The 19114-nt window shown below is 54.5% G+C and overlaps 1 protein-coding gene across 1 annotated transcript; it reads right to left on the bottom strand.

The window, feature by feature from the left end:
• Nucleotides 1-244: 244 nt before the first annotated feature.
• Nucleotides 245-18384, bottom strand: ft (cadherin-related tumor suppressor fat). Its single transcript, XM_029111511.1, is given in 13 exon segments — nt 245-2295; nt 2420-2563; nt 2664-3125; nt 3297-7789; nt 7881-8247; nt 8490-8740; nt 8856-9999; nt 10108-10251; nt 10388-10589; nt 12174-12372; nt 12464-12690; nt 12814-13005; nt 13207-18384. Coding segments are annotated over 13 exon segments (15054 nt in total).
• Between the last annotated feature and the right edge of the window lie 730 nt (nt 18385-19114).

Raw genomic sequence — 19114 nt, forward strand, 5'->3', positions numbered from 1 at the left:
TGACTGGACATCATTATCTGATCGTGCGACAATGACATCTCGCAGATTTCTCCAAGCAACTCAGAATGGCACTCATTCAACTTCTGTCGTCACCTCTAAAACGTATACTCAGGTATATTTCACAAAATTATGTACAATTATTGAATTATCTGAGCCAATATCCATCGATGGCACTTTTTGTTTTGATTCCACCTCTATGTACACACAACTGGTAGATATTCACAGATTGCTCGCGCATTCGTATCTAAACGTATTCCTCGTTGGTGTTGTTCGTCGCCGGTTGGTGATTCGATGCGTGCATCGAGTACGCCGAATCCCGCGAATGCTGTCGCGAATGCGATACGATGTTGTGGAGGCTACCGTGCAGCGAAGTTCGAGCGCTCGAATCCCGAGAATTCTGCCTGGAGTGAATGGAACGACTAGCAGCGGAATGCAGAGACAGGTTCGAGTCGCGAGAGTTCTGCCGGGAATGAATCGCTCGAGGCGCTGCTTTCACGACGGCCGGCCGCTGATGAGCCCACGAGTTCATGAGGTTCCAGTTCAAGGGCGCCGCACCGGGAGGATCGGGCGGCGGGACCTCGTAGGCGTTGTAGGCTTGCTTGGCGACTTGTTTGAGAGCGTATTCGCTCTGGGCGGGATTCGGAGCGGGCTGTTTGCGGGGCTTTGGGGGACATTTGATTTTTTCGTAGTTGTGCCCGAATTCGAACTCGGAACAGGTGAAGCTCTCGTTTTCGGATTCGTCGGCGCTGGAGTCGTCGTCCCTCCCGTCCGTGTTGGTTTCCAGCTCGTGATCGACCGATTTCGGGCCGATGTCGTCGTCGGCTCCCGCGTCGTTCCTGTCGTCGATGTCGTCATCGGTGTCCGACTGGACGGCATCCAACGCTCGCACCAAACTCGAATTTCTCCTAAAATCCAATCTCTCTATCTCGTCCTGCGTCAATCCTAGTTCGATCTCAGCAGTCGGCGTGCCGTTGAGTTTGTTCAGCTGCGCAGCAGCCGAGAGCGTTGCGCTCTGTAGCGCCGGAGACTCCAGGTCTTTGCTCGACGCTATATGGCTTGAGCTCACCGGCGATCCTAAACTTCTGTCGGAAATCGCCATGGGGTCGAGGTTCTTCGACGAGCTCGCCAACAGAGCGTTCTGGATCGGTTTGCCGGAAATGTCTCGCAGGGTGAGAATCCGGGGCAGAGGCTGAGAGACCTCGCTAGACGGGCTCAGTCTCGCCAACGGAGTGTTCTGGAGCACCTGGGATGGACTGTTCCGGATATTTGCGAGGGGACTCAGACTTTGCGCTAGGACGTTGTGGGGTAGCTGTCTTGACTGCAAATTGGGAATTGCGTTGCTCGCCGGAGGACTCAAACGGTTCTGGTACGGCAGCGGAGGTTTATTCCGTCGGTCGCGTACAGCACCCGTCGCATCCCGGTACGCCTTGTAGTGGTAGACTATGTCGATGTCCGAAGGGGCGATGCTCGACGCGTTCTCGAAGTCGTAGCATTCCGGAGCTTCGGAGCCCGCTTGTATGTTGTAGGCCGGCAGACGTGACTGGTAGACCTCCCGACCGCTCTCGTGGTCGGTCTTTTCCCGGGAATCGAAGTCCTGGAAACTGTTCAGAAGTGCCCCGCCATCGGACGGGGGCCATAGGGATCTTTGCTTTTTTGGCTGGAGACCCGCATTTTCCGGTCTCGATGGGGTGGACGTGACGACTTCCTGCGCACTCACATCCTGGTTGTTGTTGTCTCTCGCGGACGAAGGCGAAACGTAGGTATTCGAGATCTTATGCTCGGACTTCTGAGAACCCTCGACGGATTTACATTGTTTGAAGAACGTGTAACTGGCGAATAATCCGCAGATCAGCGTTGCGAAAAACACTATCACAACGATTATCCCGATGTTCAGAGGATATCTTGCGCCGAAAGCGGCGCCCATCGTGGTTTCGGAACAGCCATTCAGGATTTCGCCGCGCGCGATGACCTCGAAGTACGTGGGTCGGGTCGAGTTCATCGACTGCACCTCACGGTTGACGCTGATCCCTTGGATGCAACCGAAGAACGTCGGCGTGTTCCCCACGATGGCGTTGTAGGCGCTCGAGGCGTAACCCCCGAGCCACATTTTCGTCAGGAAGGGATCGATGAAGTCGTGGATCCCGTGGGCTTCGGGCGCGAGACGGATGTCGACGGTACGCTCGTCGAGCGTCATGCTGACCCACGGTCGGGGCTCGTGGTACCGAATCAGAGTGACCGTGTGCCACTGGCCGTCTGCGCATGAGGTCTCGAGATCGACGGAAATCATTCGGTCGCCTGCGGAGTAAGATCAAAGAGATATCGTTGATGAACGTCCGGAGCTCGAAACTCCTCTAAGGGCCTTCTAGCTAATTGTAGAATTTTGAGGGAAATTTCCTCTCAGCCATGAAGTCTGTCCCACCTTTGTATTGTGAGTGGTAGGTCAAGCGTCCGTTGGAGAGTTCCAACTTGGTGAAGTCGGCCTCAGTGGTGGACAGCATCAATAGACCATTCGTTGACTTTGTTCGGAACGAGAACGCCATGCTCTTGACCGGCTCGGGTTCAACTGATGTTTTCTGACTGTGAGACACCGAACGGTATATCTGATGTTGTAGAATCGTCCTGGGAAAAGTCGCTGATGATTATTATCGTTCGACTATTCGTACCGGTGTTTTTGGAATTTTTTTTCGAGATGAATTTGTAGGCCCCGAGTTCCGGACCGGAGTTGTAGGCCCTCTCTTCTTTTGCAACTGCTCACCTTCTCTGTTTCTCCTTCGGAACCAGTTCAAGGAAGGCCTCTCCAGCTATCGCAAACACCGACGAACTTTCGAGTTGGCAGTCGGGGGCAATCATTCCGTTCGGACAGACGCACGAAGAAGAAAACCATTCATCGATGCATTCCCCGCCGCCACATTTCGAAGCGCAGACGTCGCTCTCACGGGGACACATGTCGGAGATGAATTGGGACTTCAAGGGTGACTCCAGGTCGAGAGATTTGCCGTTTATCGAGACCGAGTGGACACAGCCAACGAAATCGTCCGACGAGAGCTGGGATGGTCGTTCCAGGATTGCTTCTACATATGGGACGCCACCGATGTATAGAGGGTTGTTGTTGAAACCTAGGGTGCCTGGAAAAGGATTCGACATCGATGAGATGAAGTTTTTCGTCACTCGCCGCTCTGGAGTCTCTCGGGGTTCTACATGAATGCGGAACTTCCTTCGACCTCGCGAGCCGTATTCCAGGATCTCAAGGGGAGATCCCGTGGAGAATCATGGAGTTCAATAATTGTATAATTTACCTGCATGTCCCAACACCGAAGCGGAACACGTAGAGTTGCTGTGAGAGCACTCCTCGCAGATTTCGCCGTAGCCGACGCAATCCACGACCGATAGCGAGGCGGTCTTTCCGTTACGGAAAACGGTGATCTTGTGCCACTGGCCGTCAGCGACCACAGTGTTCAGTGTCACGTAACTGATCGCGGTGCGGGAGCCTCCGAAGCTGAACTTCGGTTTCCCTTCGACGAGCTCCAGAGAAATGAAGTCGCTCCGACCACCGCTTTGAGATCCATAGTTGTAGGCGAGCAGGGCGTTCCGTTTGCTCGTGGCGAAAACGATCGAAATGTCGTTGGTACTCGACCTGAGCGTGGGGAATTCCATGAACGAGTACGGATGGAAGCCGTAAGTTGTTCTCTCGCAGTGTTTCCCGTAATAATTGAGTTTGCATTTGCACTGGTAGGCGGATTTATCCGCGAGACACACTCCTCCGTTCAGGCAACGGTTCGGTCTACAGCTGTCGCTCCGATGCTCGCAGAATGTGCCTTTGAAACCCGGCTTGCAGAGGCAGAAAAAGCCTCCGCTCGGCGAATTTTCGCACGATCCTCCGTTCCTGCACGGAAAAGCGTTGCAGCTGTCCGTGTTCTGCAGCTCACAGAGTCTGCCGAGCAGATGCGGCGGACAGGAGCAATAGAAACCGTTCTTCTGGTCGTGGTGGCAGGTCGCTTCCGGTGAGCACGGGTTCGGGGAACAGGGATCACGTTGAGATTCACAGTATTTTCCGTAGTATCCGAGGGGACAGGTGCATTTCGCCACGCGTAAAATGTTCGGAGACGTGATGATCAACGAGTCGGAGTTGCTGAAACGGAACTGACCACCCTGCTCCAATTCCGATTGACAATGCGCCCCGTTGAGACACGGTTTGCTCTCGCAAGGATCGTAACCGATGATCAGATCGAATAGGCTGTTCGAAGACGAGGATTTCTGGAATGCGTTCCTCACTTCGCTCGGCGAAGCATAGACCCCCGGGCGTTTCTGAACGGCCACGCTGATCTGAACGGAGCCTTCCGACTCGGAAATGCTGAAGGCCGCCGGAGCTCCCATGTAGCTCGTTGCCTGGCTGACGGTCTCCATGAAGTCCTCATAGTGAGCGGAAAGAAATTCGTCCGCGGTCGAGTTTGGCCACAGGAGCGTGATCGATTGTTTTAGGGTCGAGTTGTCGAACGAACGAAACTGAACCATAACCGTCGAGAGGACTTCCTGGTGACGTCCGTCGTTTCCTCTCACGACGAGGTGGTAGTTCTCAGGATGCTCCGACCGACGACTGTGCAGGGAACAACGTCTCGGTAGGCTGAAGACTGACGTGTCTCCCGATTGGATCCTACAGTTGAAGTCTCCGACGCTATCGATGTCCAACGGCTGTACGTCGGCTATTTTCCCGCCCGGGAAAACCCCGTTCAGCGTCCACACGATGACAGTCACGTTCCGCGGCGACGATGGATTATCGTTTTTGTCCGTGACGTTTATCGTGATTTTTGTGCGGGATTTGTGCATCGGCGAACCGTTATCGTGGACCTCGACGATCAGATCCATCTGAGGATTCGATTCTCTGTCGAGGGACTCGACGCTCCTCAGCACTCCGCTGTGTCGGTCGAGCTCGAAACGGTTCTTGTGAACGCCACCGACCAGAAAATACGCGAAAGGTCCGGTGTTCGGCGGCGCGTCCTTGTCCTTGGCACTGAGCACCATGACCGAGGTGTACGGCGGCTCGTTTTCGGCGATGTAGCCAACGATCTCCGTATTCTCGAAATAGGGCGCGTTGTCATTGACGTCGGCGATCGTCACCAAAACCGTGGTCTGACCCGTCTGACTGGGGATCCCGTTGTCGATGGCTCCCACCGTGAGGTTGTAATGCGACATGGACTCCCGGTCCAAGTTCGAGGCCGTGTGCAGATCGCCGGTGTTCGGATCGATCGTGAATGCTCTGTTGATGTTTCCGTCGAGGATCGCGTACACGAACTGATTGTTGCTCGGTCGGACGTCCCTGTCGGTGGCGGACACCGTCACGACGTAATGGTCGAGGTCCACGTCTTCGGGTACTTTGACCTCGTAGAGAGACTTTGAGAACACAGGCGGATCGTTTCCATCTTGGATCAGGATCACAACCTGAGCCTCATCGGTGTCGTTGCCGCGAATACTTCCGCCGTTCTTCGCTATGGCGGTAAGGACAACGCGAGCCTCGTTCTCGCGGTCGGGCTTCCGGGCCACAGAGATGGCGCCTGTGCGCGTGTCGACTTTGAAGCCGCGCTCGTTGTTCGCCCCCACCAGGAAGTAGAGCACCACGCCGTCTTCCCCGGCATCCTCGTCGATTGCTGTGATGTTCCCAACGAATTTCCCGACGGGGTCGGATTCGCTCGCTTGGAACTCGAAGATGCGCTGTGTGAATTTCGGGTAGAACTCGTTCCTGCCGAGAACGTGAACCGTGAGTTTTGTCGACGTGAACTGTACGGTCCCCGGATTGCTCGCAACAACTTCGAGCTCGAAGGCCGCTTGTTGCTCGAAATCGAAAATCGCTTTCGAGACGAGCACGCCACTCACGTCGTCGATTGCGAACAGGCGCGACTGGGGACCGAGCAGGGAATAACGAATTATTCGATTCCTCGGCGAGTCCTCGTCCGTGGCTTCGAGTTTCGATATTTCGGTATCGACGGGTTCGTTCTCGTGAATGTAAGCGTGGAATTCGTTCGCGCTGAACCTCGGGGCGCAATCGTTGACATCGGTCACCACGACCGTCAGCGTGACGAATGCGCTGAAAGAGTTGAATGCGAGGTCACGAACAGCGACCTTGAGACTGTATCCCTGAGCCGTCTCGAAATCCAAGCTCTCGTTCAGCGTGACGATTCCGCTGTGCTTGTCGATGGCAAAATTTCCGTTGGCTTCAATCGAGAACGCCAACTGACCGTTCACGCCCTCGTCCGGATCTGAAGCCTGGATCGTGAGGAGCTCGTTGCCGACGGGTTCGTTTTCGGCAACGGAGATCTGGTAGCTCGCCGAGGAGAAACTCGGCGCATTTTTGTTCTCTTGAGTGATTCTGATCGTGACCGTGACAAAGCTTCGCTTGAGAGGCGCTCTACTGTCGCTCGCAGCGAGTTCGATCTCGAAGACGTCTCCGAATCGGTCCCGTACCGCTTTCGCTAGAGTTATCCAGCCGGTGTGCGCATCCAACTCGATGAGATCCGTTCCGTTGCCTCCCGCAACGTGAAATTGCACTTCAGCATCGAGGTGCTCGTCTTTGGAAGTGGCTTCAACCTGAATCAGAGACGTCCCCACTGACAAGCTCTCCGGCACGGGTACGAAATACGATTTCTCCACGAAAACGGGGGCGTTGCTATTGCTGTCCATGATGTTTACGATTACGGTGGTCTCACCCGTCAGCGCGGGTTTTCCGTAATCGGTGGCGACGATTTGAAGAGTGTGAATGTTTTCCGGCGAAAGTCCCCGCCTGCTCTTCCGATAGGTGAACGTCCTCTTCGTCGTTATGTTTCCCGACATGGAATCGACGTGGAACGATTCAGAGGGCCTTTTGAGGAAATACGATATTCTCGAATTTCTCCCTTCCTTGTCGCGATCGATCGCTTGGATCAGGCCGACGTAGCTCTGGATCACTTGTTTCTCGGCGAGGTAGAACGTGTATTCCGTTTTACCGAATTGAGGGCTGTTGTCGTTGACGTCGGTCACGGTTATTGTGAGAGGCGTGTCTTTCTTCCAGGCTCCGTCGAAAACCGTCACTTTGAGGTTGTACTCGTCCTTGAGCTCCCTGTCCAAGCTCCCGGCCACCGTGACGTTCCCGGACACGGGATCGATCGCGAATTTCCCGCCAGGATTCTCGTTCAGAGAATAGGTCGCAATGGCGTTCTGACCGATATCGCTGTCGATGCTCGTCATCTGGATCACGAAAGTTCCGATGGTCGCGTCCTCGGACACGTTGGCGCTGAACAGTCGCGTGAAACGAGGGCTGTTGTCGTTTTTATCGGCGACTTCGACCATCACTGTGCAAGTTCCCGTGTTGGCGGGAAATCCTCGGTCGACGGCCTGGACGATGAGACGATACCTCGACATCGTTTCCCTATCGAGCTTCGATCGGGTGAAAACTTTGCCGGTGTCCGACTCGATCGAGAACAGGGACGTTTCGGCGACGCTCTCGAACTGGTAGAACACATCTCCGTTCGTTCCTTCGTCCGCGTCGGTCGCGTGGACCTGAGCGACGAACTCCGGGGGTGCTTGTTCCTCCATGACCGTGACGTTGAAAACAGCTTGAGAGCACATCGGTGAGTTGTCGTTCACATCCTGTACTCGAACCTGAAGCTCGGTTGCCGCCGATAATTTGGAATTGATGTTCTCCGCCTGGATCCAGAGGCTGTATTCTTTCACAGTCTCGTAGTCCAATTTTTTAGCCACGAACACAGCTCCGGTCGAGGCGTTCACTCCGAAAACGTCTCCGAGATTTCCACCACCGATCCTGGAACAAGCGACATTACGGATTGAGCGAGCTCTGAAGCAGATTCGGAAATTCAACGCCAACGGAAACGGTCGGAGTACGAGTACCGCACCTGTAATTTATCGTCGAGTATAGGGAAGACTTCGCTCTGATAGTTGTCAGGAGAAGTCCTGGGGACGTGTCTTCAGGCAGCACGAACTGCTGCTTTCCCCCCTGGATTTCAGGGAAGTCCACGTGTCTCTCGACTCTCACGCGTAAAATGGCGTTGGATGACATCGGTGGTTGACCTTTATCGGATGCGATGAGACGGAATTCGTACGGGCTCTGCCGGTCCGCCATCCAAGGCTTGCGTTGTTTCACAACGCCCGTGGTGGGCTCTACGACGAAGAAGTCGACATCTGGACCGGAGAGCGAGTATTCGACCATACTGTTCAGTCCGATATCCGCATCGTGGGCCTGACCCCCGAATACGAAGCCACCTACGAGAAAAAATCTTAGATCGAAGATACCCATACGACAGCCCTACCGGGACGGCATACCCTCTTCACTCGCTAGACCTCGGAACCCCCACCATCCCCCTCTACTCGGGGAAGGAGGGGGAATTTCGAACCCTCGATTCAGTTGTCAAGAGATCCCGGAGGCTAAGGTATCGCGATTGCAAGTTTTGGATTTTCCCCCGATTTCCTCCAAGCAACAACAAAGATCGCTATTCAGCGCTTACCTTCAACCCCTGTCTCATCGACTTTGATCGAGTAAATGCTCCTGTGGAATTCGGGGGCGTTGTCGTTGACGTCATCGATCAGAACCCGAACGCTCACAGCCGTCCATTTTTTGATGGCCAGACCGGAATCGGTGCAGTTGACTTCTAGATCGAACGAAGCATGCTTTTCTCGATCGAAACTCCGTTTCGCGATCAGAACACCTGTTTGAGGATCCAGTTCGAACCAGCCTGATGGTTCTTTCAAAGTGTACCTGCGGGGGGATATCAGTCAATGGGTCGCTTCGCGTGAGATACGCACATCCTTGAAATTCCCTGCTAGCAGAGGTATCCGGGGTCCGGAAGAATTTCAAATCTGCGCAGGCTCACCTCAACAGAGCGTTCAGGCCTTGGTCGCTGTCGGTTGCTGTGATTTTTGCAATGAATGTGTCGGCGGGCAGATTCTCCGAAACATGAATCTCATAGAACGGCTTCTCGAATACCGGTGCGTTGTCGTTGCGGTCGCTAACCGAGAGGATCAACGTCCCCGTACCGGTCAATCGCGGGGTCCCTGAATCGATGGCCAGAACCGTGGCAGTGTACTCGGACTGCTGCTCGCGGTCCAAGCTCCGCATGGCGTAGACGTTTCCGTTCGAGCTGTTGACGCGGAAGAGCGCCTTATCCCCGTCCAGAAGTCGATAATATATGTTCCGATTCGAGTCGGCGTCTACATCGACGGCCTGCATCTGCGTAATGAGCAATCCCCCGCCGGACGGAATGATCGCGTTTTCGACGATGGAAGCCTCGTAGGGATTGTCCAAGAAGGTCGGAGGGTTATCGTTTACGTCTTTGAGCGTGATCGAGATCATGCACGTGTCGTGACGTGCTTCGGTCGAGCTGTCTTCGGCCTGAACGGTAATGACGTAACGGTTTTTTCGTTCGTAATCGACTTGCTTGTGGACTCGGATGACGCCGGTCTCTTCATCGATGGAAAAATCGTGGTTCGGATCACCGGCGACGATACTGTAACGTATGAGTCCGCTCGGCCCGACGTCGAAATCCGTGGCAGACACCTTGATGACGGACTTCTCGACTGGAGAATTTTCGCTCATTACAGCTTCGTACTGCCGCTGCTCGAAAACTGGACTGTTGTCGTTCTCGTCCAGGACGTGAACTATGATGGTGGTGGTTGCCGAAAGCGGTGGTTTGCCTCGATCTTTGGCGACGACGATAATCTGATATTCTGATTTGAGCTCGCGGTCAAGCTCGCTGTTCACGCGTAACAGGCCGTCGACGGGTCCGATGGAGAACAGGGACTCCGATCTCGAGGCGAACGAGTACTCGATGTGCGAGTTCCGACCCTCGTCACCATCGACGGCTTTGACCGCCATGATTATCGTGTTCAAGGGGGCGTTCTCAACGATTGAGCTCGTGTTTGGCGAAACGAAATGCGGTGTGATATCGTTCACGTCTTGGATCACAATGGAAACTTGTGCTATTGATGATAGTCGTTGTCTCGGGTTAGCTGCGCGGTCTGGAAAACAGAACGGGTCCGTCGTAAGTGATCGCTTCGAGTTTCCGATGAATCTGTCTCCTCCCTCCCGTTGAACAAATTCATCCGAACCCGTTAGTGGGCACACACCTTCGGCGGAGACGATCAGATTGTAATGGGACCTCGTTTCTCGGTCCAGCGCGCGTGTAGTGATGATTCTTCCGTTTTCAGAGATTCTGAATTGTTGATCGTCGTCTCCTTCGAGGATCGTATAGGATATCTCCCCGTTCGGACCTGCCAAGCAGAAGGAAATCGATGAGCTGTCGAAAGGGAATTCACAGATCCTGTCTCGATTCCGATCGTCGAAAGAAGCGATCTGTCAGAGAACACCGAACTCGGCAAAGCACGGGACTTCAATGAGGGAACCTGCCTGAATCGAGATCCGAAGCGTGCACAGATAGCACGGTGGTGTTGAGGGGAGCGTCCTCGCGCACTTCGGCAGTGTACGAAAGTGGATCGAAGACCGGCGAGTTATCATTGAAATCTATGACGTTCATGTAGACCGTCACAGTGCTGGACAGACTGGGTACTCCTGCGTCTTGGGCTGACACGACGAATATGTAGTGTTGGTACTGAAATCAGGCAAACGAAATCAAATTTAATCAGCGAAATTTCCGACTGTGTCTTGCAGTGACCAGCGTCTCGGCGATCCTAAATGGTCCGACCAGCGTGAATATTAGCTAATCAGGTTCTACGAAGAACACATTATATCATGACATTACAATTGAGTGCTTTCGGTGTTGAAGGCCTGGCTCTACACTCTGATTCCAGCGGATGTGGAATATGTATATTGTTTCTCGGACCGGTTGACTCATTGTCAGAACATTCTGCGGAGCAGCATGCGTCGGTGACATAATTATAATCAAGCCTCGCTGAAGAAAGCGAGATTGGGAGAACCAGTTTTTCGGTAAGACACCGCCTGCCGCAAGAAACGTCGCCGGCCGCTCCCAAGCCGAGGAGGCGGTGCGAGAATCTTTTTGAAATTCTGTACGTCGTCGCAGAAAACGCGAGACTCCACCAAAAGCCAACAGCGTGTTTATATCATTGTGTTCGGTTGCGAGTCGCGTCCGAGAAAAAAAAGGTGTAACTAATGAGCCGTCGGGGCGAGCGGTGCTCGCTCGACTTCTATTCCAGCTTGATAGGGATCCGTCTTCCAGAGTCCAGCTCTGACGCTGCCGCCCATCGTTGTGCCATTCCAGACTCGAGCGAGGCAGGTTTTCGATCTGTACGACCCCTTGATCCCATCTCGGATCTGCGATTCGATAATAATTGCTCACGCAATTGAGCACGCGTTCTAAGTGTTAGTTGTCGTCGGAACGGCAACAGAAGCGCTTCACAATCGACCCCTCCGTATAAACAACAGTGACTAACAAAGCGACACCGCGCGCTTATGTGGACCGATAAAGACTCGACGGTGTCGTTGCTCCGAGCTTCTCAACCGTCAGCCAGCCGCCAGGTAGCAGCAGCCAGAGAGCCAGAAAAGCGCTCTGCCGTTTAGCCGACCGGACAGCCGGTCGCTCGCTCCGTCGGTCGAGCATCAAGCGTCGACACGGAGCTGCTGAAAAAGCACAAGGAACCGAACGGGCAAATGAGAGGCGGCAATCGGTCGGTCTGTCGCTCCCTTGCTCGCTCGCTCGAGATGGATAGACACTTCGCCAGCGAGCCAGACAGCAGCCCGCATCGAGGGGCTGCTCCTCTGATCAGTTGCTCCATGAGTTCACATTCATCAGCGGACCTCTCGCAGCTGAAATCGCTCACGCCTATTATCTAACTCGTGTAGATGCTTTTCGACTTACACTACGAACAAGTAAACCTGTCAGATTGAGATGAAACAGAACGTCAGAGTTGTACAATCGTCCACCGTCCTCCCCCCCCCCTCCACCATCTACCCATGTACCTGCTACATGAATCCTCAAAACTCTCGATCGGGGTTCTCGGAAGCAGTCTTCTTCTCTCACGATTAGACGAGCCCATCGCGTACCTGACCGGCCCCGCATATCGGCATGCAGGAATGCGGCTCGAGCTCAGTCAGTCAGCCAGCGATATCATGAGATCCCGGGAGATTGAAGCATAATCGCATCCGTTTCACAGAATCCGCCAAAACGACCGTTCTTGCTCGTTCGGGAGAAACAAAAGGAAAACACGAGCAAACCTACCTGCTCGTAGTCGAGGTTCGAAGTCAGGGTGAATACTCCGGTTTGTGGATTGAGCGAGAACAGATCGTTTCCCCAATCAGACAGAACAGAGTAGGACACCTGGCCGTTCTGCCCGATGTCAGCGTCCGTGGCACGAACGCTTCCGATCTTGTGACCTCGAGGAGTGTCTTCGGGTATATCGAACGAGAACATGCTGTGGCTGGAAGCATTGGATTGTTGTTTCAATATAGTACTTCGATCAGAGACACCGCGCCGACGATTCGGCGACTGTTTGCGTTGTTCGTCCCTACCTGAAGACAGGACTGTTGTCGTTGGTGTCGAGAACGGTGATATCAACGTTCGTTTCGCAGCTCTGGACGCCGTCGGAAACACGCACGGTCAATTGGTGCTGGGCGGCTAGTTCTCGATCAAGCTGTTCGACGAGTACGATATGACCTCTCATGGTATCGATCTGAAACCTGGACGAGGAAAACTATTGAAACGTTTTCCGGCGCGAGCTGCGGCAGGCGGGACGAGTCTGCCACGAGTGTCGTATCCGCGATTCCCGCATGGGGAGCGTTTGGGTCTTCGCGAAAACTCGCGAATGGCTGCGGAACATCGAGCTTGGAAGTTCACGAGCAACAGGACGGTTTCGACGGACTCACCCTTGGAATGCACTTCTGTCCTTCGACGACACGAGCTCGTATTTCACGGAGCCCTGGAGATCGGGATCCTCGGCGTGGACCGTCAGTATGGTGGTGGAGGTCGCGGCATCCTCAGAAATTCGTATCGCGTACGGCACTCCCGTGAATCTGGGAGGCGTGTCGTTCCGATCCGAGACGCGGATGATGGCCTGCAATGTGCAGATTGGAATGACCGGAATCCGTGGGGATAGTTGAGCTCAATAGTTCCCCCTGAAACCCAGCTTCCAGTCGTCCGAGGAGACATCGCCTCCGATAGTGGCGACCGAATGACCTGCTGAATTCGTCCCCGTGGGTCCAGGAAGACTAGGACGACAGGGTAGGGGGGAAAGGGCGGGTTCAGCTCGACTCACCTTCGTTTTCGCAGTCATTGGTGTTCTAGCGTTTCGATCCGTGGCGTAAATGATGACCTCGTAGGGTTCCGGCTGTAGCTCTCTATCTAACGGTGTAGCCGTCTCGATGACACCGGTCTTGATATCTACAACGAACTTGCGACCCTGGGGACTGCTGCCCGCCGACACGGCAGTAACGTAATATTCCAGTTCGGAATCTGCCCGACCCACAGCGCGAACCGACAGAACAGATGTCCCCGCGGGCTCGTTTTCGCCTATCGATCCGGAGTATTGACTTTTCTCGAAGCGAATATCAGACGATTCACCAGCAGATGTAATTATTACGACCCGTGTCTCGGAGCTGCGTCTCTGGGATATTGGAGCCTCGTCGAAAGCTCGAATCTTCAATTGATAACTGACGTCGAACTGCGAAGTCGGGAGCAGATTTTGCTTGAGGAGAATCTCCCCCGTCATTCGATCCAGGTCGAAGAGATGGTGGATACCTCCAACGAGCTCGTAGCTGACCTGACCGTTAGTTCCCGCATCGGGATCTGTCGCAGTGACCGCCATGATACTGTGGCTGCGGTTTGCCGGCACTGGCAGTACCGCCGTTCCCACCGAGATGAAGCTCGGGGCGTTATCGTTCACGTCTTCGATGACCAGGGTCAGAGCCTTCTCTGAGGTCAGAGCGGGCTCTCCATGGTCGGTGGCTGTGATGGTCAGTTTGTAGGTATCAGTGAACTCCCGGTCGATCTCCCTGGCCGTGTAAATCTGACCTGTTTCGGCTTTGATGCGGAAATGGAAAGGCTCGGTGTGCGGAACCTGCCCCGTCAAGGAGTACGAAATCTTCGAGTTCTGCTTGAGGTCGCGGTCGGTCGCCACGACGCTAGCCACCATCGTGTCCGAGGCTATTCCCTCTCTGACCGTGCGTACGATGGCCCCGTTCGGGAACACGGGAGCGTTGTCGTTGACGTCCGTGAGCTTGAGCTGGAAAACGATGCTCGTCGACAGGCTCGGCGAGCCCCCGTCCGCGGCCGTGATATTCAGGGCGTACGAGGATTTCTGCTCGAAGTCCAGCGCCTTATTCACTCGGAGGACACCGGTGATCGCGTCGATCCTGAATGCGTCCCTGATGTTCCCGGCGGAAATCGAATACGAAACCTCACCGTTGAGTCCGAGATCCATGTCTTCGGCGGAAAATTGATAGATCTCCGCTCCGATTTCGGTGTCTTCCGGAATTTCCTTCGATTCGTGGGTGGACGCATTGAAGACGGGAAAATTGTCGTTCTCGTCCAAAATGATGAGGTTCAGCGTAGCGACCGCGAAGCGCCTCGAGGCCATCGGCGCAGCATCGGAGGCGATCACCGTGAGACTGTATTCGGTGACAGTTTCCCGATCTAAAGTTTTGCTCAGGGAAATCTGGCCCGACACGCTGTCGATCGTCACCACGTCCGTGTCCGGGATGGTGTACACGATCATACCGTTCGGACCGTCATCTGGATCCGTGGCACTGACCCTCGCGATCTGCGTGTTCGCAGGCGTAGATTCAGAGATCGGAGACTTGTAGACTTTCCTAGAGAACACCGGTGGGTTGTCGTTCTCGTCCAGCACGTGGACGACAATGCGCGTCTCGCTTTTGAGTCGCGGATTACCGTTGTCCGACACCGAGGCCTCAACGGTGATATAGTCGTGGCTCATGGTCTCGACAAGTTTTTCTCTGTCGAAACTCTTCAGACTTCTGATGACTCCCGATCTCGGATCCACGGCGAAATCGGTCTGATCGCTGCTCAACGCGTAGGTGAGCTCTGCGTTCCGACCCGAGTCGGCGTCTTCGGCTACGAGGATCCCAACGAAGCTGTCGGGCTCTTGATTTTCGACAATGGAGAACACCAGGTTGCCGTTAGGGACGAAACGCGGAACGTTGTCGTTATCGTCGATGATGTGGATGGTGAGTGGAACGCTGGAACTCCTCGGTCGTGCGCCGTTATCGCGTGCGGTGACGACGAGCACGTAAAAATCGTGATGTTCGTGATCGAGAGCTTCCTTGACGAACATTTGTCCGTCGGGGAAAATTCCGAACTTCTGTTCCTCGTTCCCTCCGGTTATCGAGTACGTTACTTGACCGTTCTCCCCCACGTCGTCATCGGCGGCGTAGAGCGAGAAGAATCTTTCGTTCACCGGGGTGAGCTCCGCCAAACTGATTTCGTAGCTCGTATGGTCGAAGAACGGCGTGTGATCGTTGACGTCTTCGATTTCGATGAAGAGCAGCTGGCTTGCACTGAGCTCGCCACCTCCACCACCGTCGTCGCCTACGGTCGGGTTTCTCGCTGTGATTTCGATGGGTATCGTGCGCCCGGCTTGCTGTCCCCGGAGAGAGCGTTTCAGACGGACGACGCCTACATGCTCATCGATGAAGAACAAATCCTCGGGATCTTCTAACGAATAGAGAATTTGAGCGTTCGGACCCTCGTCTAAATCGTTGGCCTGCGATACGAAAACGTCGAGACCGATGGCGAACGATTCGGGTATCCGAATCGTCACGAACGGTCGTTCGAAATACGGCGCGTTATCGTTGATATCGGTTATTTCCACGGCTACGTTGTAGGTGGTGAAGTTGTAAAGGGTGTTCGCAACGACGGTCAAGTTCGTCGACGGCATCTTCTCGCGATCTATCGCAACGTCCGTCGTGTAGATCACCGCCTGAAGGGGGTCGATGCTGAAGTAGGAGAAGGGGTCCCCGTTCACGATCGAGTATTTGGCTCCGTCGAGTTTTCTAAGACTTCCAACCGCTCGCCGATTACCATGATCTCCTGAGCTTTCTGAGATCTTGAACGAATAATTCCCCTCCGCTTGCGATTCTCGGAACGCTGCGTCTCGCACGAAAACGACGACCATGGCCGTGCTCGTGGCCTTTCCTTCCAGCAGGCCATCCAGGGGCTCCTTGTTTGTGGCGGAAACCGTTATCTCATAACGAGCTTGCTGTCTCGTGTCGAGGACTCTGGTGTTCAGGATCTCGCCCGTGGCGTCGTTGATTTTGAAACGGTCCTCCGCACCGTTGACGATGCTGAAAACGATTCTCGCGTTCACCCCCTCGTCCGCGTCTGAGGCGTAGACCCTCGTTGAAAAAGCTCCGGGCTTGATCCCGCTTCGAACTTGATGGAAATAGATGCTCGGATACAATATCGGTCTGTTGTCGTTCACATCCGCAACGTGGACGCTAACGTTCACCGTGGACGATAGCGACGGCTGACCGTTGTCCTTGGCGATAACGGTGAGCTGATAGAAGGCGCACCGTTCCCGATCGAGAGCCATCGCGGTTGTGATTCGGCCGGAGAGCGGATCGATTTCGAACATGTCCCCGTACTGGAGTTTCACCGACGACTGCAACGCGTAGCTAACCGTTCCGTTAGGACCCAGATCGTTGTCGGTGGCGGTGATCTGGGTAACAAGAGCGTGAGGGGTAGCGTTCTCGCTCAGCGTGACGTTCAGGTGGTTCATGACGAACGCCGGGGCTTCGTCGTTCTCGTCTTGGATGTGGATTTTGAGCGTCGTGTACGCGAACTTTCTGTTCGGACCACCGTCGTGAGCGTAAATTTTCAATTCGACCAAGTCCTGCTCTTCACGATTCAAGATCTCGACCGTCGTCACTAGTCCCGTCTTCTTGTCGATGGCGAACCAATGCCTATCGTTTCCAGACTCGATGCCGTAGAATACGAGAGCGTTCACGCCGGTGTCTTCGTCGGTCGCCGATACGGCCACGACGTAGCTGCCCACATTGACAGTTTCGCTGAGCACGACCGAATACTCGCTCTTCTCGAATTGAGGCTCGTGGTCGTTGACGTCGTTCACCCGAATGATCAGGAATTTAATCGTCGATCGAGATGGAGTACCTTTATCAGTGGCCACGAACGTCAAGTTGTACCACGGTACTTTCTCACGGTCGAGAACTCCGTCGACGCGGACAGTGTAGAATGTCTGCTCGTTGTCCAGCCTGAAATGCTTCATGTCGTTTCCTGCCGACAGGCTCAATTCCGTTTCGCCGTTGAGCCCGTCGTCGCCGTCCACGACAGATATGGCCGCAACAACCTGATTCCTCTCGGCGTTCTCATCAACGGTAGCGTCGGTGACCGACGCCTCCCCGAAAACTCTGAACGTAATTTGAGGGTCGTGATCGTTTGTATCGACCAAGTTGACCGTGACATAAGTTCGTCCGTCTTGCCGGGGGGAGCCGTTGTCGCGTGCGTAGACGGTGAGCACGCAGCTTTTGTTCACACTGCCGCTGGCACGATTCGCGCCGCAGATAATATTGTCGAAATTGGTCGATATTACGCCGGTGTGCTGATCTATACTAAATTGATTCGCTTGTTTGGCGTTGCTTTCAGCGAGGGAGTAGGAAATCCGTGCGTTATCGCCGGCGTCGGCGTCGCTGGCGTGCACTTGCAGAACTCGATGTCCGGCTGGAAGCGATTCATTCATGCTCACGGAGTACGCGGAGTGGTCGAAAATCGGTGGGTTGTCATTCGTGTCGAGAACCGTTATGTTCACGATCAGGTAACCGTGCATGGGCGGATTTCCCCCGTCCTCGGCCGAGATATTGAGTCTGTAGAATTCTTTCTGCTCTCGATCCAACGTGGCCACCGTCTCGAGGTATAAAAAAACCACCGAGAACGTATTCGGATCGTTTGAGGTCCGGAGATCGAATTTGCCATCTTCGTTACCCCCGACGATTCTGTACTTGGATGTAATACCGTTGTTGCCGATATCCCGGTCTGTTGCTGTCGTGAGGAAAATCTTCTTGTTGATGGCGCTGGACTCGCTCAACTGGACCGCAAGGCTCGGCTCGGGGAACTGGGGAGAGTTGTCATTGACGTCAAGCACGACGATTCTAACCTCGACAGGATAGGTCGGTTGGCTTGACAAGATCACCAGGTCGATGCGGTCGTTCTGGAGAGCTTCGCGATCGAGCACCACCGTCGTTTTTATTTCACCGCTGGTGGCGTTAAGTTCGAATTCCTTGGGCTGATCGTTGAATCGGTATGTAAATCCGGATTGGACCCGTATGAAACCGACGGACGTACCGATCGGTAGACCTTCCTTCACCTCGAGATACACGGGTTCGGACGCACATTCTCGGACGACGATGCTCACAGCATACAGCCAGCCTAGCAGCACTGCGATACGCGGTCCGTTAGATCGCATTGCGGCACATGCCTCCGATCGCTACGAGATTTTTTTGCCTCTCATGCTCTCTCTGTCCTCCTTCTTCTTCTTCTTGACACCGATCACGCACACATCCACGCACAGCACGGCACGCTTTGACACAACACACGCTCACTGCGTGAACTCCGGAGTATCCGATCGCTGAGTGAAGTCACTTATTCGCAAGCTTTGCACTCACAAGAAGCACTCCCACAGGTTCCCTCATGATCATGCTCTCGAAGAACACTTGTTGTCGTCGTTGTTGTTGTTGTTCTTTCTGCTTCTGCTCGTTCTGTTTCTGTACAGGGAAGGCTACTGACAAAATTCGAGCGGCGAACCGGGCGAGCAGAAGCACCAGCCGTGGCGGCCGCCATCGGGTTTCAACGAGAGCCCCTGCGAATCCTCTCCCCTCTGGTTCAGTGCTCGTCCGCTCGATTGGTCGGTTCGAGCACTCGTTCTTGCTGGTTGGTTGGTTGCTTGGTCGCTTGAATGTCTGTTGCTCCTGACGGGCGGCAGGTTGTTCGGATCGCGTCGCGCCGTACCCTCGACCATCGACCGAAGGAAGGACAGACTCACAAAGAGCGGCCGGAGCAGCAGAAGAAGAGTCCAGCGCATACCAGGCATAGAAGAGAGGCACTCCTCGTTTCGGCAAGGGAACATACCAGGACCAGAACCATCGTCAGAAACATCGGACAAAGATCTGCAAACAGCGCACCGAAGAGCACGTCAC

The sequence above is a fragment of the Galendromus occidentalis genome, unplaced genomic scaffold (assembly GCF_000255335.2).
Source record: "Galendromus occidentalis unplaced genomic scaffold, Mocc_1.1 scf7180000077446, whole genome shotgun sequence".
In the NCBI taxonomy this organism is placed as follows: Eukaryota; Metazoa; Arthropoda; class Arachnida; order Mesostigmata; family Phytoseiidae; genus Galendromus; species Galendromus occidentalis.